We start from the raw sequence: 20,715 nt of genomic DNA, 5'->3' as shown, positions 1-20,715 counted from the left end.
AAATTAAGGGGAAATTTAATCGTAGTACGTGAAAGAAGTGTACAGACAGATCAGAGAGCTTCTGTTCATTTACTTTACTGTTTAAGAGCAAATGAACCTATTATCATAAATGAAAGAGATGGATTATTTATCTCAGTAGTTTTTTTTTTTTTTTAAGTTTAATTCTCTTCTGGCACAGGGGTGATTTTCCCTGAAGGAATCTAAAGAAGGGCCAAGATAATTACTTGAGGTCCTTTTATAAGAATCTATTATATGATGGTACATTATACAACTTACATTACCAAGGTATGTACATTCATAATTTGAAATACACAGATGGCCTAATTCCTGTGCAGGAAGTTATTGTCTATTCACTTCCCAGCAGTATTTTTCCCATTAACATGGAAAACCAGAATTGTGTTTAGTATTTTCAGATTGCTGTCTTGAGAAATGGACTGCCTATGAGGCAAAGTAGTTGACCAAGTGTTTCTCTTTTTCAATATGGCTAAATTCTTAATATGCAATACTAAATCTTATTAGTAGATGATAGTGCAAAAAAGCAGTAGGCAAACCAAAAGCTCATGCTTAAAAGTTCTATTCAGAATCATGAGAAGAAAGTGGCCATATAATTTATTGTCACAATTCCTGGTACCTTCTGCAATTACATTAACAGAGGCTTACCATGGAGATGACAAAGCTTGACCCCAAATAGTTGAAGATTAGAATATGCTACATGAAGCATCCATTAGAAAGTGTTCACTCAGGTGCACAGCAAACCACTGAGCAAAATACTGAGTCTGGTCCTTGAGTGCAGGGGTCACAAGAGAAAGCAAACACGTTGTTTCTGGAAAGTTGTACTGGATACTTAAATTTAATAAATTTTAAAGTCTCTATAGCATGTCCATTTTAAAAGCTCTAAGTTCTGCATGAAAATCTCTATTTTACTATTTATTCTACACCTCCACATAGAAAATACAGTCTGTAATTTAAAAAAAATGTTAATTAAGACAAAACTGTCACGATTCATGACACGAAACTTTGGTGATGACTTGCCATCTGGCAAGATCTATCACTCAACAATCAACAAATAAGGGGCAAAGTATGGGAAAATGCAAAAAGGATACTCCAGGGAAGTCTTTGGAATTACAGCTATAGGAAAACAAGTAAAATGCCATTATTAATGGCTTCTTAGTTAAGGAATGCTAAATTCATGTTAATGATTGAAAAATAAAATGTATTTGAAAGATTAATAATTATAACTACAACAGCAGCAACCAAAAGCTCTAGTTCCTATATTGCTTTTGGTTGTAAGGAAAACCTGCACAGAAGGACACATTTTTCTGTATTTGTCTTAGCTTTGCAACCCAATTCCAACACCAGTGCGCTCCAGCACACATACGTTTATTGCCTTAATTGAAGGTGTTCACAGTGGCTTATTCTCATTATCCAGCTGAAGAGCCTGGCAAGACAGTCTTTAAAGGACCTTTCCTGTGAATTTTCTTCTTGACCATTCTCAATAGGTTGATTCTGGTACACCTACAAAATGTGTTTTACATATTACTTAAATGTTTATTTAAATATTGACTTAATTTATTCAAAGTACTGGTTTATTTAAAGTTCCATGTTGTTACATTGTTAGACCAAATGCTGAGATTAAATATTATTCCAGTTTCATTCTTTCAAGAGGATTGATGATAAAAAGCTTTTGTATTTGAATAGGAGAAGCTATCAACGATCAGCATAGGGTTTTAACCTAAACATAAAATGGGATCTGTGCACCTGTCTTTCATGCAATGATTTATGTCTCTGACTCTGTTGCTGCGGAAGCTGTGTGGTACAGTGGTCTTTGCAGTCAAGTTGTCTGAATGTCAAGTGTTTAAATGTGGTCTCCATCACAACTGAAATTTTAGCAAGCAATTTAACCTTTCACAGACCCAGCTTTCTCATCTGTGAAATAGAGATAAGAATACATACTTTTTGAATGGATTTTTATTAGGATTAAATGGGATTATATACACAGGGGTCCCTGTCCCTACTCAAACATATTCATCATTTATTTATAGTTACTTATAAAAGCCACAGAAACAAGCTATAAAGGAAAGTTAAAAAAAAGAAAAAGTAAAATAAATAAATAATTTTTAAGTAATTGGTTAGAATTTTACAAATAAAGCTCACCATTTGCATATAAAATACACTATTCTACCGATCTTCAAAGCTCATATCCAAACAAAGTTTAAAACTCAACAGAATGTTTCTTTTAAGATTGGCTCAAACTCATTTGGTGGCAAAACCTGATCTGTTGTGAGGCAATTTATACTCCATGTTTTGCTGCAGAAATACTCATCTGTGGTTACAGTTGTTGCTCCAGATGCTGCTTGTGTAACAAAATATACATATTCCTAAAATATAAAATATTTTGAATTCTGTAAAAACATCTGACACTAAGGATTCTGGAGAAGGAATCATGGTCCAATAAATTAATCAACAATTCTGACATAGCCTACATTGCATCAGGAAAAGATAGGTGGATGTCATAATCTCAAATATTGTCCGTTTATTTTGCAATTTGCTTCTTTAACTCATTCATTTGCTTCATTCGCTGTGTGCTTTGAGGAGGGGAAAGTGAGCAGAAGAGAGGAAAAAAGCAAAGTACACGGAGTATGTGTTCATGTGTTCGAAGGTTCTACTTTGTCACATTGTTTTCCTTCTGGTAGGTTGTGAAGTTGGTATTTTAGTAAAGAGAAACAATGTTAGAACTATTGAAGAAGAAATTAGTTAAATTCAGATTTGAAGCTGTAAAACTGATTCTAAAATTTATGTTGAGCAATTTCTTGTTGTTTTAAGAAGTTGGAGACATAAAAGCTATCACGTGACAGAACCAAAGTTTTCTTGGGAAAGGTGACTTTTTTGGGGGATTGTTAACCTTTCTGTACAGTGGTTCTGTTTCAGTTCAGAGTCTTATATTGGTTCAAATTTTTGTTACCATTCGGAAGTTTCCTTTTTTTTACTATTCAGAGAAAAGAGCTAACAGCTACCTTCTAAAAGAATCTCTAGGCAGCTTTCTCTGATAATTAAACCAGAGGCAGGCCCAGTTTTTAGGAGAGCATTAGCTACAGATCTTATGAAGTACTTCCAAGTCCTGAGAAGCCAAAGAAGCTTAAGGCTTTTCACACCAAATCTTTAGAGGCACTGATTCTCTACTGTGGCTTCATGCTGGGATCATTCAGGATCTTTAAGAAAATACTGATGCAACCCCAGAGACCAGGATTTAATTGGTATGAGGCATGGCCTGGTTACTGGAATTTTTAAAGGCTCTCCGGATGATTGTTATGTACAGCCAATATTGAGAACCACTGTGTCAGAGGTTCTGCAGGCCCAGCGGTATCCAGATCAAGTGCTGACTCCACATCCAGATCACCTGATATGACTGATGTAGCACAAGTCCTGGGGCCCAAGCCCAGGCCTTCTGGATCAGAATGTCTTGGTGTGAAACCCAGATATCTTCTCTTTTTGCAAGTGCCACAAGCAATGGATTGTCTTTTATGCCAGTCTGAGTACCACTGCCTAAAGTTGAAGAAAAGTTATTAATGGAGTAAGCATTATCAGGGATGTAAAAATCAATTCCTTCTTTAAGATGCTGTCCTTTCACTGGCAAAAGAGTATTGCTTAAAAAATCAGTGAACCGGAATAATTCCAAAAAATAAATCTTTGAATTCAAGCCTTTTGACATTAACTGCACATTATATGTCATGCTTAGAGTTACACAATACATAAACGTGTTAGGAAGACCTTCAGAAAATACCTGTTTATTTCACTTTTTTTTTTTTTTTGAGACAGAATCTCGCTCTGTCGCCCAGGCTGTAGTGCAGTGGCGAGATTTCAGATCACTGTAACCTCCGCCTCCCGGCTTCAAGCGATTCTCCTGCCTCAGCCTCCTGAGTAGCTGGGATTACAGGTACACACCACCACACCCAGCTAATTGTTTGTTTTACTTTAACTCAATGTTTCCCAAATGTATTGACATGAAATTTCATGGAAGTCTATGAATGCTAACGTGTTTATGGTATTTGGTGGATATGGGTATCCATGCACTTTGTCTTCTAAGTTTGTTAACCTCCTCAACTATAATAACCTTCCTCTCTACCACAATTTTATCACATATTCATAGCTATATTCTCAACCAGTAATCATGTTTGAAATGTAAAATCCCAACTTGCCTCCTGTCTTACCTCCCTCACACAACAAGGTTTCTTTGGCCATGAGGAAATTTCCTGACTACTAATTTATCCATCTGTTCCAGTCTATCATGCTCCTTATGAATTCCGCTTCTTTTTCACTCCTTTTGGACCCCACGGTTGATCGTATGATCAATCTTTAACAGTATCCTCAAGTTTCTTGCCCTTGTGCCCTTTTCTCGCCTGCTGAACAAAACCATTGCACGAGCTGGAATCTCCACCTGGACCATTCTTCTCTCTTGTCCTCACTTGGCTCGTGGTCCTGCAGATCTCCCCTAAGATGATGTTTCAAGCATTGCTAAGTTTAGACAGATCTCCCTTTATGTGTTCCTCCGCCATAGCCATCATCATCTTCTGTATATCGTTACAAATTTCTCTCTCTCCCCACGAGACATATCATAGTGCTCTGTATTTGATATTTGTTACATTTCATATATTACAAATCTGATTATAAATAAAATTTCACTATACATAACAGCTGATGATAAGATAACTCAACAGTAAATTGTATCCATGCCTTGTTTTATATACTAACACTTTAACCTATAAAATTGGCTGCTTCTTAGTTATTTCATTTTCCTTTAACTTTTTAAAATGCTTTAGATTTACTAAATAAGCATCCTAACACTACTTGACAGAGAAGAATCGGAGGATGTGGACAATGGACCAAGTGCATGATAAATTCTTGTAGAACCAGGAGTTGATTAAAACTCCTCATTTAAAAACTTGCTTATTTTCACAAAGAGGCACCAGTTGATAAAAATCTGAGTGAGCTACATCAAGATTCATCTCAGAACCACTCAAAATCATAAGGGCCATTAGAAATGACACAGATAACTTGAAAAATGTTTTATAAAGGTAAATATATGTTTACCATACAACCTGGCAATCTCACTGCTAGGTATTTATCTAAAAGAAATAAAATATATATACTCCCAAAATCTGTATATGAATGTTTATATCAGCTTTATTCATAATTGCCAAAACATGGAAATAACCCAACCTTCAATTGGTAAATGGATAAACAAACTGTGGTGCATCCATACAACAGGATACTACTCAGCAATTAAATGGGAAAAACACAGACTACAGATGCATGTAACAAATAAGTCAGACTCAAAAACTCAAAATGCATGAGTCCACTTATATAATATCCTGAGAATGGCAAAATGCGAGGAACCAAAACAAATCAGTGGTTTCTCGAAGTTGGAGATTGAAGGAGGGATGACTACAAAGGGGAAGGCTGAAACATTTGGGAGTCACAGAAACATTCTCTGACTTGATTACGGTGATAATTTCATGAAAGTATGCATTCGTCAAAACTCATAAAACTATATGCCAAGAAAGGATGTAACAGGATGCAAATTATGCTTTAATAAATCCCAATTAAAAAAAATTAGGCCCACCAGCCATAACATGAAGTCTAAAGGCCAAGACATGTCTAAAATTTGGCTTGTCAGTTATTGAATTATTGTTTTATCATCTGGTTATTTCAGTACAAAAGAAAAATACAAAATAAGTTTATTGAAAAATATTCAAAAATATAAATTGAAATGAGAACTTTATTTATTTTTGGCCTATAAGATTGTAAAGATTATGAAGAACAATGTTCTCCATTGTTGCAGAGACCATACAGATATGAATTCAACCAAAAGCCTTTAAAGTGTTCATACTCTGTTTCTGCAGTTCTATGTCTATGAATTTATCTTAAATTATTAATTGAGCTTACAAAAATATATATTTAAGGAACATTTACCTTAGTAGTACTTATAATTGTGGAAAATTGGAAGTGGAAGCAATAATCTATGTTGAACAAATGTAATGGTTAGAGAATTTATATGGATTATAACTTTTAATAATATAATGTTATTATGCAGCACAGTGATTATGATTTGGAGCTCTGAAGTGACAAATATGGAACATATTTCTTTGAAAATGGAAAGTAAGGATTCATATGCTTGTTTCAGAACACAGACCAGTTGTATGACCTTGGGTGTATTAACCTATGTCCCTTGCTCCGTAAAATGGAAATAAGACACACTCAAATGACTTCACATATTTCATATATGAAGTTCTCTGCATAATTCCAAGCACATATTAAGCTATAATTGAAGATTAGCTCTTAATAGTATGCCTGATATGACTGGTATATTTGTTGATCTGAAATCATATCTATGATGCATTGTTATGTGAATAAAAGCAATAAAATATACAGGGAAATTCTGTATTCAATACAAACTCATACACACGTTCATTGGGTCTCGAAGGTTATTTTAAGAAAATGTTTCCTGTGATTGTTGTGATGACCCCATAGATACTTCCTATTCATTTTTTGTTTTGCTTATTCAGATTTTCAGATCATAAATATATACAAATTATTTACGGATTGCTTCTTTAATCAAAACTGTGAAAAATAAACTGTTTCATAAAACTGTGAATTCAGTCATTGCTTATTTACCTAGTTTTAGTCAAATAAAATTTTATATTTTTTCAACAAAATGTTTTCACAGAACTGCAATCTTCTGATTGATTTTGAAGGCCCTCCATAGTGTCACCAGGATGGTCCCCAATAAGGAAATAGACCTGAAAAAAGAGGGAGATGAATGGCTGGGATCAGGTTCCCATCCATGTGTAACTATGTGGGCATTGGAAATGATTTTTAAATCTATCACTGATTATTCTCTCCTTAACTAATGACTGAATGAATCATATAATTTAAAGATACAGTCACCAATTCTATATTTATTCACATAAATCAGATGAGAAAGCTTCTAGTCTATATTCCAAAGTAATTTAATGAAAGATGCTTTTATAAAAGGCCTGTTAGATAACTGAGGGGGAAAGCTGTCTTTTATTTTTCGTGTAGTATGTAATAATTCATAAATAGTGTGGAAAAATAGATTCTGAGTATACTGGAGTACAGATAGGAAAATGACATATGGCAAAATAATAACAGAATGTGCTAGTATTTTCAACCTAAAATGTTGATGCCTGTTGGACATTTTTAAGCTTCTACTTTCAATTTCCTTTTTTTAAACAAAATTAAATTTTACAAATGAGAACACAGTATAGCTTGTAAATATTGATTTACTTCAAATATTTTTAATAAATGCTCAAAGCTTAGATTAAGAAAAATGCCTAAATATGAACATATTTAGTTTCACTAACTATTCCAATATCTAATCACTAATAAGATTGTTTTGACAAGGTCCTATATAACATTTATATTACAGTTCAGCAGTTCTGTAAAACAAAGATTTGCATTATAGAAAATCAACTGAATCTTAAATAGATTGCCAGCGTTACGCACAGCATTCTGAAACCTCAAAGGAATTTATCACAGGGAACACAGTAATGTATAACCATATTTGTCTTGGCAAGAAACCACAGGATTGTTTTGCTATTGCTATGACACTAATATATGCAACATTTTATACTACAGTATTTCCTGCATATGTGCAATGTATGAAATAGACAATCTGTATAAACTTTTAAATCCATGAAGTCTTTGTATGGGAGTATCCTAGTGTGAAATTTAAAAAAAATCCCATTAAAGAAATGATTGTTGCGGGAGGGAACTAACTCGTGTGAAGCACCTACTATGTGCCAAGAAGTTTATCTGTGATGTGTTAATTCCAACAATTATCCTACAGGGAAACCATCACTGTATCAGTTCTTCAGATAAGGAGAGGAGTGATTTGTCTAACTCCACTTCATTATTATGCAGCTGAACCAGGCTTCAAACCTAGCTGCAAAATCCAAGCTCTCTGTCCACCCATCACTCTGACTACATTCCAGTTCCCATTTTACCATGACCACTGTAATCTTATAAAATCTACAAAATAGTCAATCAATGTAAAGTTCAATTCCTTGGGTCACCGTGAGCTCTTTCAGAACATTCCTATCCGTATAATTTTTTTTGCAGTTGCCATGGGAATTAAACATGGTAATTTTCATCTGTAATAGTACATATTCATTATAATATTTCTAGATTTTGGAGCTGTCATCACTTCTTATCACTTTCATTCAGCTGATGTGTCTGTTAAGAGGGGTGTGCTTTTACATGATGAGCTTCATTGGGTAGTATAGGTTGGTGAAAAGCCCCTTATCCTAAGTATAAAACTGAATCTTGTAAACTATTCCTATCATTACTTTCCGTCTCTTTTTGGGAAGAGAGAATTCCCTTTGGTTCAACTGATTAGGAGCACACCAACCTAAGAAAAAATAATGCCTGGGTTTAGATGGAAAAAATCATTTCCTCAAAAAGCATTTTCAAATTAGCCAGCAGTGGTTATTGTGGCCTGCTGTACCTGCCTTAATAAAACTATATGGATATTAATTTCCCTTAGATCTATTGGAAATATGCCATTTTCTATCAAATCCTATTCATTCTTATATTTATTTTTAAATATTTTTGTTCTTTTACCAGATAAAGCCTTTTTCTCTATGTTTTCTATATGGCATCAGTTAAAATGGATAATTCATACATTATCTCCACGTGCTGACCTATGCCAGTCTCATAGACCCAGCATTGGCCCTTGGAGTGAGAATAAGCACAGGCAGGAGAGACAGAAGGATTACAGAGCTCAGTGCTTTGCTGTTGGGGTGACTGCAGTCTGACCTATGAGGATCATCTGGCAGGACTGCCAATGCACACCTTATCCGTTAGTTACAAAGGAGAGGAATCCGTGAAGAAAGAACGGGGAAAGGCCATAGATGAAGGATCAGCATATACTATGGGTAAGGGAGAGGGATGGTTTTCTTAGTGACACTCTGGCTGGGAGCCCTTTTGTACTGTAAATCATGAGGTGAGATAAGTCCTTTAAATCAGCACCTAACAGCAGACTTTGCCAAATGACATCTCATCAGTCAAAATGGCGTAACGTGCTGGGCTTTACTAAGATTAAGTAAGCATCATCTGCAGCATTCAACTGGATTCTTACGATAGCCTTTCCGATTCTTTTGTTCTTCCATGCTGCTCTCTTATTCTCCTCTCTGAACAAGCCATTTAGGAATTAAACTACTCACTTCCTTAAAGTCCTTTATGGAAGGACTTTAAGGAAGTCCTTTTTGGAAGGTACTCAATTGCTTACAGGATAAGAATCAACTTCTTAATGTTGCATAAAAGATCCTTCATAACGTTCATCCAAGGTCACACAGAACACTTTTCCATGTATTTATTTCCTAATTGTATTTACTCTCTAATGATTTGCCTATTCATGAACTTTACCAATTAGGATGTTTTCTATATTACAGACATCAACTTTTTGACATGTGTGTTGTTTATATTTTATACTTTGTAATTGGCCTTTTATAAATCATTTTAAACTACTCTTGGTAACTTATTTTTTAAAATGCTTGAACATTTTTCCTAGTTAGCAATGCCAAGAATGAAGCAGTGATAATGAGTTCTACCTTTATGAAATCTGGAGAATCTTATACTTTTACATTTTTGCTGGTATTATCTAGAATTTGTCTCATTTTGTCATCTTAGATAATTTTCTTTTCTGATATATCTTCTACTTAAATTTTATAGTTTTTTACAGTTTCTGTTACTTTATTTTACCACAGTTAAATCTAATTAAGTTTTATATTTAAATGGTTTCTATTCTTTCTGCCAATTCATTCGTATCCTAATTTGATCTCTAGTTACTGGTGTATTACTCAGTTAATTGCTAAACATTTTCTGTACCTTTCTGTGATTAGTGTAATTCCTAAATTCTTGCATAGCTGATATTTTATGGTTATTTTAATACTTAAAGGACCTTTTGGGTGGAAATATGATTATGTCACAAACTAATTCCTTAAAAATTCTGAAGACATTACTCCATCTACATTAGAGTAGGATAGATCTTGCATCCAATGTTATGCAGGCACAAGTCTGAGACCAGCATGCTATCAGCCTTGGGTAGGTAAACAACTCTTTCTGTCGTTGTGGTTGTATTAGTTTTCACCAGGTAATGCTATATGCCTAGTATATATACAGTGTGTGTATGTATATACTACGTATATAGTATTACCTAGTACTATATATGCACATATATATGTATATATATATATACTGTGTAACAACTCCAAAGGCTCAGTGGCTTCCAACAATAATATTTATTTCATCCTCATACTACATGTTGTTGGCCAGGTTCTATGAATCTGCTCTAGGCCACAGGTTGGGGGCAGGCTGGCTTCTCCTGTCTTTCCATTTTACAGCCCAGGCTGAGGCAGCAGTACTTGTCTGGAAAATGATCTTTTCCTGCAAGAAGGCAGAAGCAAGAATACTGGCAGAAACTCATGATAGCTCTACATGTTTCTGATTAATGAAGTTTATATCAGGTCTATTCACATGTTATTGACCAAGTCCAAAGTAACTGGAGTAGGGAAGAACACTCTGCCTAAGGAAGGAAATAGCTGACAACTGGGAACAATACTACTACCTATCATGGAATCTATAGGGTCCTTTCTCCAGTACTGAAATTCAAAAATTTCACTGAGAAACATCTAATTCCAATATATATATTTCCATAGTTGTTTTGTATCTGTTTAACCCTTCCAGCTTAAAGATTCAAGTATTTATTTGGAAGAAAAGTTCCTTTAAAGTATATTTCTGAATATTGCTATTGCCCCATTTGTCATCTTCTTCAGATACGATGATTCGTATGTTAGGATTCTGTCGTGTGTCCTCCATATCTATCATCTTTTCTCAGATATCAATTTAATTCTCATTTTTTTAAATTATAAAACCTGTCAGTAATATAACCGACAACTTTTTCCAGCGTGGACTTTGTTCTTTATGGTTTCTAGTATAGTTTTCATCCCACCATGGCATCATTTGTTTTCTTATATTACATTTCTGAGGTGTCAGCTATCTTTCATCTGACATTCATTTCACATGTTTTCTTTAATTTCCTTGTCTGTGGAAAGAAGATGCTATCTATAATACATTTAATTATATTTATTGTAATCTTTTTTCTTTTTTTTCTGATGAAGTCTCACTCTGTTGTCCAGGCTGGAGTGCAGTGCCACGATCTTGGCCTGCTGCAACCTCTGCCCCCCCGGGTTCAAGCGATTCTCCTGCCTCAGCTTCCCAAGTAGCTGGGACTACAGGCACGTGCCACCATGCCCAGCTAATTTTTGTATTTTTAGTAGAGGCGGTGTTTTGTCATGTTGGCCCTCGAACTCCTGACCTCAGGTGATCCACCCGCCTTGGCCTCCCAAAGTGCTGGGATTACAGGTGTGAGCCACTGCGCCCAACCAAATTTCTTATAATTTTTTCTTTTTTTAATGCTCTATTAAAATATCTCTTTCTCTCTATTCTGTGTTTTTTTAAAGGATTTAAGTTCTTGTCCTGATTATTCATGCTTGAAATAGGACAGATTTAGCTCAGTTCATTTTCCTAAATTGAATGGGAAAAGATTCATCAGTTATCTCTTAATGATAACCATGAATTGCTAGGGAATCCTCCACTTAGATCCTGAGCAGAAGATCTGGAGGATGTAGTTTTCTACCATCAGTCTGAATGGATTGTGAGAAGCTAAGACCGTGAGCATTTTCGGAAGGTCACTTTGTTTCTATACAATTTTTCATTATGTTTGTTGAAACCAGGAAGACTACTGATTAGTTCAGTCTAACTTCTATTCCAGGAGTATGTGTAATCCTTGGAGGCAGCTTTTGGTTTTGAATAAAGGTAACTCCCCATCCAGGTGTGGGGTACCCATCCAGTTCACAAAAGGTTTCCTTCATCTGGCATGAACCCCTAATAGTGAGAAGCCTATCCAAGGACAGCTTCTTGTCTGAGAGCTTTCTTTCGGTATTTGCTTATTTGCTAACTCTGTCTCAAAATGGTGTTGATCCAAGGTGTTGAGATGTTCTGGAAATGAAACGGACTCCTTATTCTGTTAGAGATTGCTCCTAGCTGTCATTCTCCCTCTGGAATTTTGGGACATTAGTGAGGCTGCATAGAATTTTAGCTACACATACAGCATTGTAGTTCTTTAAGAGCAAAGGAAAAATGGAATTGTCCTTTGTGGGATTTCCTAAAGCTGGATTTAGTTACACCAGATCTAGTCAAAATGCCAAAAAAAAAATTTTACTTTACTCTTCACTCTTGGTGACACAGCTATTAAGATATTAATTCCTACATTATTTTTGATAATATAGGAGTGTAAATGTAATAAAATGTAAACATCTCCATCTCTATTTCCTAGAGTCAGAAATTTGTTTCTTGGACTCCTAAGGATAATTAATGGAGTCCTTGTGTCCGGAGATATCCTGAAGCCAGCAACACCGATGCTTTTTTTTTTGAGATATGTGGGCCATTGAAGACTCGAGCCAGAAAAGCATGAATTTGAGAGAAAGGGGTGGTGTGACCCATGAGGAGATTTGGCTCCCTGGGTCCTTGGGTAGATGGGGGGTTTGTGGATCTGTAAATGACAAGCACCTGCACACAGCTCACATGAAGGGCCCCAGGGCTAATGGTACGTAAAATGGGGATGGCTGCAGATGCCACAAAAAGCTGAACCCTTGGCATGAAGGTGGGAGAGCTACCGCCAAGATTTCCATGCACAATTTGGCAGAGAAAAATAAATCAAACACTTTCAGAAAGGTCGTGTGAGCCCTAAGGAAGTACAGGGTTTTAAATTACCCTGGGGGAGTTTTTCTGAGGGCCTTTTGTCAATCTGAACATATCAGCAGTCAATCCAATGAGGAAGCACTGGAACCTCCTTAGAAAGCAGCTTAAATAATTGAATAATTTTTAAAAAGATAATGATTTTCAGTCATAAAATTATTTACGAATAGTATAGTAGGAAAAGTAGGAAAAGAAGGAAGGAAGGAAGGAAGGAAGGAAGGAAGGAAGGAAGGAAGGAAGGAAGGGAGGGAGGGAGGGAGGAAGGAAGGAAGGGTCAGGAATGTGGATAAGGTCATGGTCCACTAACCTCAGTTGCCTCCTTAAGTTTAAGCATTGCTTTGACTGGTGTCTGTTTCCCCCTCCCCTACCCTCCCTTCCCTTCCCTTCTTTCTTTTCTTTATTCTTTTCTTTCTCTCTTTCTCTCATCCACATGTTCCTTTCTATACTACTAAAGATAAATAGATGGTATTTCGCATAATTTATTTTATTATATATACATTTAATATACATATAAAGTCTTTTTAAAAAAACTTTCCAATATATATTGGAAAACTTTCCATGTTTTGATTTACCTCATCCGTCTTAGCTGTTAAATAATAATAATAATTATAGTTATGATTATTAAGGGTTTCACTGGTACCAGACACAGTTTAAGTGCTTTACCATTAACTTATTGAACTCAAATGATGATCAGTTTATGAAAGAGAAAACCAAATCACCAAGCATTTAAGTGAGTTGCCTAAGGTCAAAATTATCCAAAATTCTCAGCTAGTTTGCCCCCAGAACCTACGAGCAGAAACACTACACTACGATGTACTAGATCCCATTGATTTAATAATTCACTACTCATGTATATTTTAGCGTATATATTTTCATATGACAAACAGTCACAAAAAAGTTACTAGTAACCTGAATATTTAGTGGACGTTGGGATACAATGGGCCAGTTTCCACAGATGATTAATTCTTTTCACAAACCAAATGTAATGAATGTTCAGATATACTTGTCTTTCAGAAAAATCAGGACTTTTCCTCATAAACTATGGTAATTAACTATATGAAAAACTCCTATAATTAAGGGATAAATTGCTGGTGTAAAAATAAAGAATGCTTGTATGCTATACTATAATTACACTGCAGCTTATAGTTTATCAAACATGTACTTTGAACATAAAAGGTTATATAAGTACATAACTTCTAAACGAAACCCTTTGCCTTCTCCATACAAAAGTGACAACCAGAAAATGACAGCTTGGCGTAATAATGCTAACTCTTGGTCATACTTGCAGACCAAACTTTCACACCAGGCTCCCTTACTTTTTTCAGAGGGCCAGCTTTAAGGTCTAATGTCACTCTCCAACTATCAATTATTAAGATCAAAGTACTGGGAAGAATTTTGCATTTACTTGTTTACCAGTATGAGCCATGATGAATCCAATAAGGTGAGTACTCACTTAGTGATGTTGACAGGCTCTTGGAAATGAAGTTTAAGTAGAATGAAGTATAATGAAACCAATTTGACCATAGGCTAATTGATATAAACAGGAATTAAGTTTCTATGGCATATTTCTGGTCACAAAGACATCACCAAACTTCTAAATAAAGACCAAAATGCTTCTAGTATAAAACATTAGAATAAATGTGATTATACATATATTTAAGAAAGATTAATAAAAACAAGCATGATAATTATCTGCCCAATTATTTCAGTTCAGGGTAGCAGGTGGCCAGAGCCTAGCATAGCCACTCAGGGCACAAGGCAGTAACCAGCCCTGGACAGGATGCCATCCCACAGCAGATGCACTAACACGCACGTCACACTCACCCACACTGGGACCGTTTAAACATGCCACTTCACCTAATAGGTACATCTTTGGGAGGTGGGAGGAAAACGGGGTAGAAAAGCCATGCAGATATGGGGAGAACGTGCAAACTCCACACAGACAGCAGCCCTAGCCAGAGAGTGTTTTTTTTTTTTTTTTCCTCATCGGTGTTAGAAATGATATTGAATGAAACGATGTAATTCGAAGACCTGCTGTGTATTTATCCCAAATGCTCCTTATCACACACGAAAAAAGAAAGCTATTGTAGGCTTCCCTTAAGTGGTAGCCCTCCTCCCTTTCTGCCTGATGAACACAAATACATGTCCTCTCAGCAGCGCAGTTACAAAGGCAAGCCTGAGATGTATTCTCAGCACCTGGCCTTGTGATCATCCCATGCTCTGTGTGAGCGCAGGGGGCAGAACCTGCACTGTGCAGACAGCATTCTGCCTGGGAACAGGAATAAAAAGATGGGAGAGTAAAGCTGGAGCTCAGCAGGGTGTGGTGCCAATGCACTATAGTGAGTAAGGGGGGAACCAAATCAGATTCAAACCGTTTTTATTTCCTAGCTACCGGAGTGAAAACAGAGCGCATAAATTTGTTATGAACCAAAAAATTAATAAAAGAAACATGCCACTTAACCTAATATGTACATGAATACATATATTAATGAATACTCATCCCTAACAATTTATAGATGAATAGAATATTTTTGATTTTACTATCTAATATTTCAAAGCTCACTATAAATAAAAATGAACTAGCATAACATCAACAAGAACCTTTTAAATAATTTAATAGATACAATGATGCAATGATATATATGAATATTTGGCAATGCTAGAAAGCTACCAAAAAAACACTCACGCAAATAAATGTTAAAAAGTAGACGGCAGTGATTATTATTGAAGATAATTTCAGAGGTACACAAAATGAAAAGGTTGTAATAGTTGCCCTGACCATATTATTCAAAATATGTCTAAGATCTCTTCCTATATTTCACAACCCTTTTTTTTTTTAGAGATGGGGTCAGGGATGGGGTCTCCATCTGTTGCCCAGGCTGGAGTACAGTGGTGTGATCATAGCACACTGCAGCCTTGAACTCCTGGGCTCAAGCAATCCTCCTATCTCAGCCTCCTGAGTCTCTAGTACTACAGGCGCATGCCACCGCACCTGGCCAATTTTTATTTTTTATTTTTTGTAGAAATGGAGTCTCACTATTGTTACAGCCCAGGGTGGTCTCGAAATCCTGACCTCAAGCGATCCTTCCTTCCACCTTAGCCTCCCAAAGCGCTGGGATTACAAGCATGGACCACTATCCCTGGGCTAAATTCTACTATTTTTAAACTTTATTTAGTAAATTAAACAAGATCTAATTTTGTACAGATTATTCAGCTTTTAAACATATTTTCTGACATAGGTATGTGTCTCAAAACATTACATTGTATAATTTTTCTCAGCTGCTTATCAATGATCTGGACTTTTGCAAATTACTTAACCATTTGGAAGTTCAGTTTTCTTAACTGTAAAAACGGGAATATGCATTACAATAGGATATCAGCTAAGTCACTATAGAAAAGAAATTAGAACAATTCAATGGCTTAGAGAGAAAGTAGTTCACTTCTTTCTCAGAACCATCTAGGCTGGGTGAAATCTGCTCCATAAGCTCATCCAGGGACCCAGACTACAGGATAGATTGGTCATCTTACAAAGTGATTTCCAAGGTTGCTCCAGTCATTACCTTTTTCATTTGGTGAGAAGGGGTAGAGAATGTCCAGGGCAAGAGTCTTCAAAGAGATAAATCAGAGGTTGAACTTATCCCTTCTGCTGACATTCCATTTGTCTAAACTTGGTTTCATGGTAACACCTAACTGCAAGGGAAGCTGGGAAATATAGATTGTAGCTGGACAGTCATGAATATAGCTAAAATTAGGGAATTCAATTACTTAAAGGAAGTAGGGGAGATGAAATACTGAGAATTAGCAGTTCTTACCATTATAATGAGGATCATGTTTAAAAATTGCTGTGAGGACTGAAATTGTATTCGTAGAGCACAGAAGTAGTTTGTGGAATTTATATAAACCATCAGCACAGGACTTGACACATACTGATGATCATTAAATGGTAGTCATTATTAGTGTTAGTATATTATTATTATTAAGTACTTCTATCCTTACCTGAATGCCTGAATTCTCTCCAAAGTATCATGGGCAAGTAATTATTTAGCTATTCTGGAATTCCTATAGTAAAAGGAAATTTTATCTCTCTTAAGGCAGCCATTTCATTTTCAGAGTTTTTTCTTCTTTCTAGCCATTATTTATCTTTTTACACTCACTTTTCTTTGTTTTGTTTTGTCCTAACTGTTATCTCAGACACCCTCCAGAACAAATCTCATCCCTCTGTCATACAAGAGCCCTTCAGATTCTTATGGGAAGCTATTGCTTCTTTCATGAGTTTTCTTTAAGCATGTTTTTGTTCCTGCAACAGTCCCTCATAATCCATGATGTTGAGTACATCCTAAAGACATTAATTCACTCATTTAACAAATATTTATTGAGTGTCAACTATTTTATCAATGCCCACTTTAAAACTGTGTTGTCAAGATCAGTACACAATATTCAAAGTTGGTCTGACCAGAGCCTAGCAATGCACACCGTCAATCCCCTCATTCAGGGTATCATTTTCCCCAAGTGGGCCTTAAGATCATTTAACTCTTTTGGCAGCCTTATCATGCGGTTGACACATGTTGATTCGGTGCCTATTACACCCCAAGCCTTTTTCATTTGTGCAGTTAATCTGGATTTACCCTACTTTACACGTGAAGTTTTAAAAAAAATCCAAATACAAAATGTTTCCTTTATTTCTCGTTAATTATGAATTGTATCTTATTGCAGTGACTGAAGAATTTTTATTCTTTCATTGAATATGTTAATTATCTCTCACAGATTCACACAATCTGAACACCTGATTAGTGTGTAACTGACTCTTCAGCTAAGATATTGACCAAATGTGGAACTGAACAAGACTGAAGAGAAGCTACTAGTAGCCCTCAGAGCAACCATTTAACTAGTTACAAATGCACATAACTGCACCAACATTTAGGAAATATTATCCTATGTGGTTCACAAAAGTCTCAAGGAAAGTATTTACCTGCTTTCTGTGCTCACTGCCATGCCCAACGAGGCCTTGGCCTACCAGTCCAAGTGCTACCCTCTGGCTGCATTCAGCCCAACAGAGTCTCAGAATCTCCCTGATTAGGACAGCACGACTGGTGTTTTCCTGATGTCAGACCTTTGCGCACTGAGATTCAACAAATATTTATTGAACCGTGAAAGTGTGCCAGGCATTGTGCTGAGCACTTTCTCATATAAATGGAGCATGGAAGACGTGGAATATATTTTGTAAAAAATGCATATATCCACAAGTAGAACTATCTTATTTTTCCTCTGTGTGAGACCAGTACACAATGTTCCTTATTTAGAAACTACAGCAAAGTACTAAATGGATTTCACACACAGGTACTCCTCAGCTTTTAGCATGAGGAAGACAAACAGATATTTGATTTTTTGATACGGAGTCTCACTCTGTTGCCTAAGCTGGACTGCAGTGGCATGATCTTGGCTCATTGCAACCTTTGCCTCCAGGTTCAAGTGATTCTGGTGCCTCAGCCTCCCAAGTAGCTGGGATTACAGGTGCATGCCACCACGCCCAGCTAATTTTTGTATTTTTTTTGGTAGAGATGAGGTTTCTCCATGTTGGCCAGGCTGGTCTTGAACTCCTGGTCTCAAGTGATCTGCCCGCCTTGGCCTCCCAAAAAGCTGGGATTGATTACAGGCCAGGTGCGAGTCATTGTGACCGGCCTACAAACAGATTTTTTAAATGTGATATATATTTTTCTATGATTATCTCTTTAGTGGCTAAATTCTTGCTAAATATCACATTACACTAAGTAAATCAACATAAACTGTGTGGACATGCTCCAGATATACATACAGGAATAATGATTCATTTGCTCTAGTTATTATAATTTAGAATTTAAATTGTGAATCACCTGTACAGATGTTACCTTTTCCAAAGGACTTTCTACTCGAGGAATGCTGATCATTGGCATCTGTGCCAGATTATCCATGTGTATATGCTCATTTTCTGCTTGTCTTCCTTTGAAATTATTTACCACGCACACAACCTAAAATTTCAGAAAACAATTACAGTTAGAGTAAACTGTGCTCACTGTGACTTTCACCCTTTTGAGGAGCTTAATAAATCTAAACATGTAAGAAAGTATTAAAATTACTTAAATATTACATGTATATGAATTTATATCCAGATTTATTGTATACATTTATTGTAAAGTTTATTGTATAAATGTTAATAGCTACTCCAATGCAGATATGTTTAAGAAAATTCATCAGTTAATATGTAGCTCACTTAATTATGACAATTTTATTATTCAAAAATTTTCATTACATTAAAGTATAGTCAATGCTCAAATCAATCATAACACTATAACCTTATAAAAATTCATAGCAAGCTAACCTTTTCCCAATATGGCTAATCTGCAACTGAATTTAAATGCTAATTGTTTTTCATTGCTTCAGTATCACTATATTCATAATAAACCTTCTACAATTGGCACTCTCTAATTTAGCAGCATCCCTTAATTAACCTAGTTTATCGTCTATTATTGTGTCCCATATATACTTGGTATTCCAAAAATAGCTTACTGGGGCTACCACTGAAATAGAAAGCCCTCTACATAAAGAAAATTGACCCTTGTTTCAATGGATTATATCTCACAGGTGACAGAATTTGAACTAAACCAGAGGTTCTCATCCTTAATGTGCATAAAAATACATTTTGGCATTGTTAAAAATGCATATTCCTAAGCCCTCCCCTAAAGATTCTGATTTAGTAAATGAAGAATGGGGCCTAGGAGTTGGCACTTCAAAAATGCATTCGAGAAGCTTCTAATGCAGGTGAATCATATTTAAGAAATAATGAATTAAACATACCAGGAAGATTATTTGCTACTGTTTGCTTACACAATAACAAGGTATTCTTGGTAAAGGTATTCTTGAGTTTTATTTTGTTTCATATTCTATTACAAATCAAAATACAGGCCTCATTTGCAGCTATAACTTAACATTCATTTTGTAAAGTAAGCACTTAATATATACATTTACATTTCATATTTTCACAAATGCTACAATGAAAAGCCTTTTCTTTAGTAGAGTTCATTACTGAATATCTTCAAAGGCCAATTAGATCAATTAGATCTTTGTTGCTTTCCAGTTTTTAAATAAAATTTACAAATCTACAATATAATAACACCTACTGAGATTTTATGTCAGAAAAATACTTCTTTGCAAATTGTTACAGATTTCTTATCCTTCCACTTCCCAGAAGAACTACAGATTAGAAACATAGATCAAAGCCTGATAATTTGATACCTCAACTTTGCAGTTGCCATTTTAAAGATCTTTAAAGTAAGGGGACAGTAAGGGCTTGGAGATGGGTACTTGATAAAGCTACTACCTCATGGTGTTACCAGCTTCATGACCCCACAAATGTCTGATACTGATTGCTCTAGAGATAAGGTAAGCAAATTTTGTCTGTAAAAGGAAGACAGTAAATATTTTTGGCTTTGCAGCCTTACAACCTTTGCAGCAACTATTCAACTCCTCCTTTTTGGTGCAAAAATAGCCATGGACAGTTTATAAACAAATGGGAGTGTCATTATTCAAATATAACTTTCTTTACAAAGATAAGTAGCAGATCGAATTTGGTCTATGGGCCGCAGTTGGCTGGCTGACCACTACTCTAAAATACAAAGGATATAATCAAGAATTTTAGCCAACAATAACAACGATGATTATTCTTCTTACTCTTAGTATTTTAATTATTAGGAAAGAAATTACCTAATCCTCTGCAGAGTTATATTCCAATATTTAATAAGTCTTGTCTGCTAACATTTACAATATGGAACAGATGTCTTGTCTGTAAAAATGGTGATAAGAAAAAGTGAGGGACCTGGTTTTTGATCCTGGGCATGCCTGAGT

At 35.6% G+C, this 20,715-nt stretch overlaps 1 protein-coding gene across 3 annotated transcripts in view; it reads right to left on the bottom strand.

Annotated features, from left to right (window-relative positions):
• The window catches only part of PLPPR5 (phospholipid phosphatase related 5), a 112,197-nt gene that overhangs the window by 4,735 nt on the left and 86,747 nt on the right, over positions 1-20,715 (bottom strand). Inside the window, exons 5-6 of one of the 3 annotated variants that reach the window (XM_058439552.1) lie at positions 18,708-18,842; positions 1,764-1,926 (exon numbers count right to left, since the gene is read on the bottom strand). In XM_058439552.1, the coding sequence (XP_058295535.1) occupies positions 1,906-1,926; positions 18,708-18,842 (156 nt within the window). In that variant the 3' untranslated portion in view covers positions 1,764-1,905. Of the gene's footprint in view, positions 1-1,763; positions 1,927-18,707; positions 18,843-20,715 lie in introns of those variants that run through there. The other 2 variants (XM_032155290.2, XM_032155287.2) reach the window with 2 other exon arrangements.

This window comes from Hylobates moloch, unplaced genomic scaffold (assembly GCF_009828535.3).
Source record: "Hylobates moloch isolate HMO894 unplaced genomic scaffold, HMol_V3 SCAFFOLD_5, whole genome shotgun sequence".
Lineage (NCBI taxonomy): Eukaryota > Metazoa > Chordata > Mammalia > Primates > Hylobatidae > Hylobates > Hylobates moloch.
This window is presented reverse-complemented; position numbering and strand designations above follow the sequence as displayed.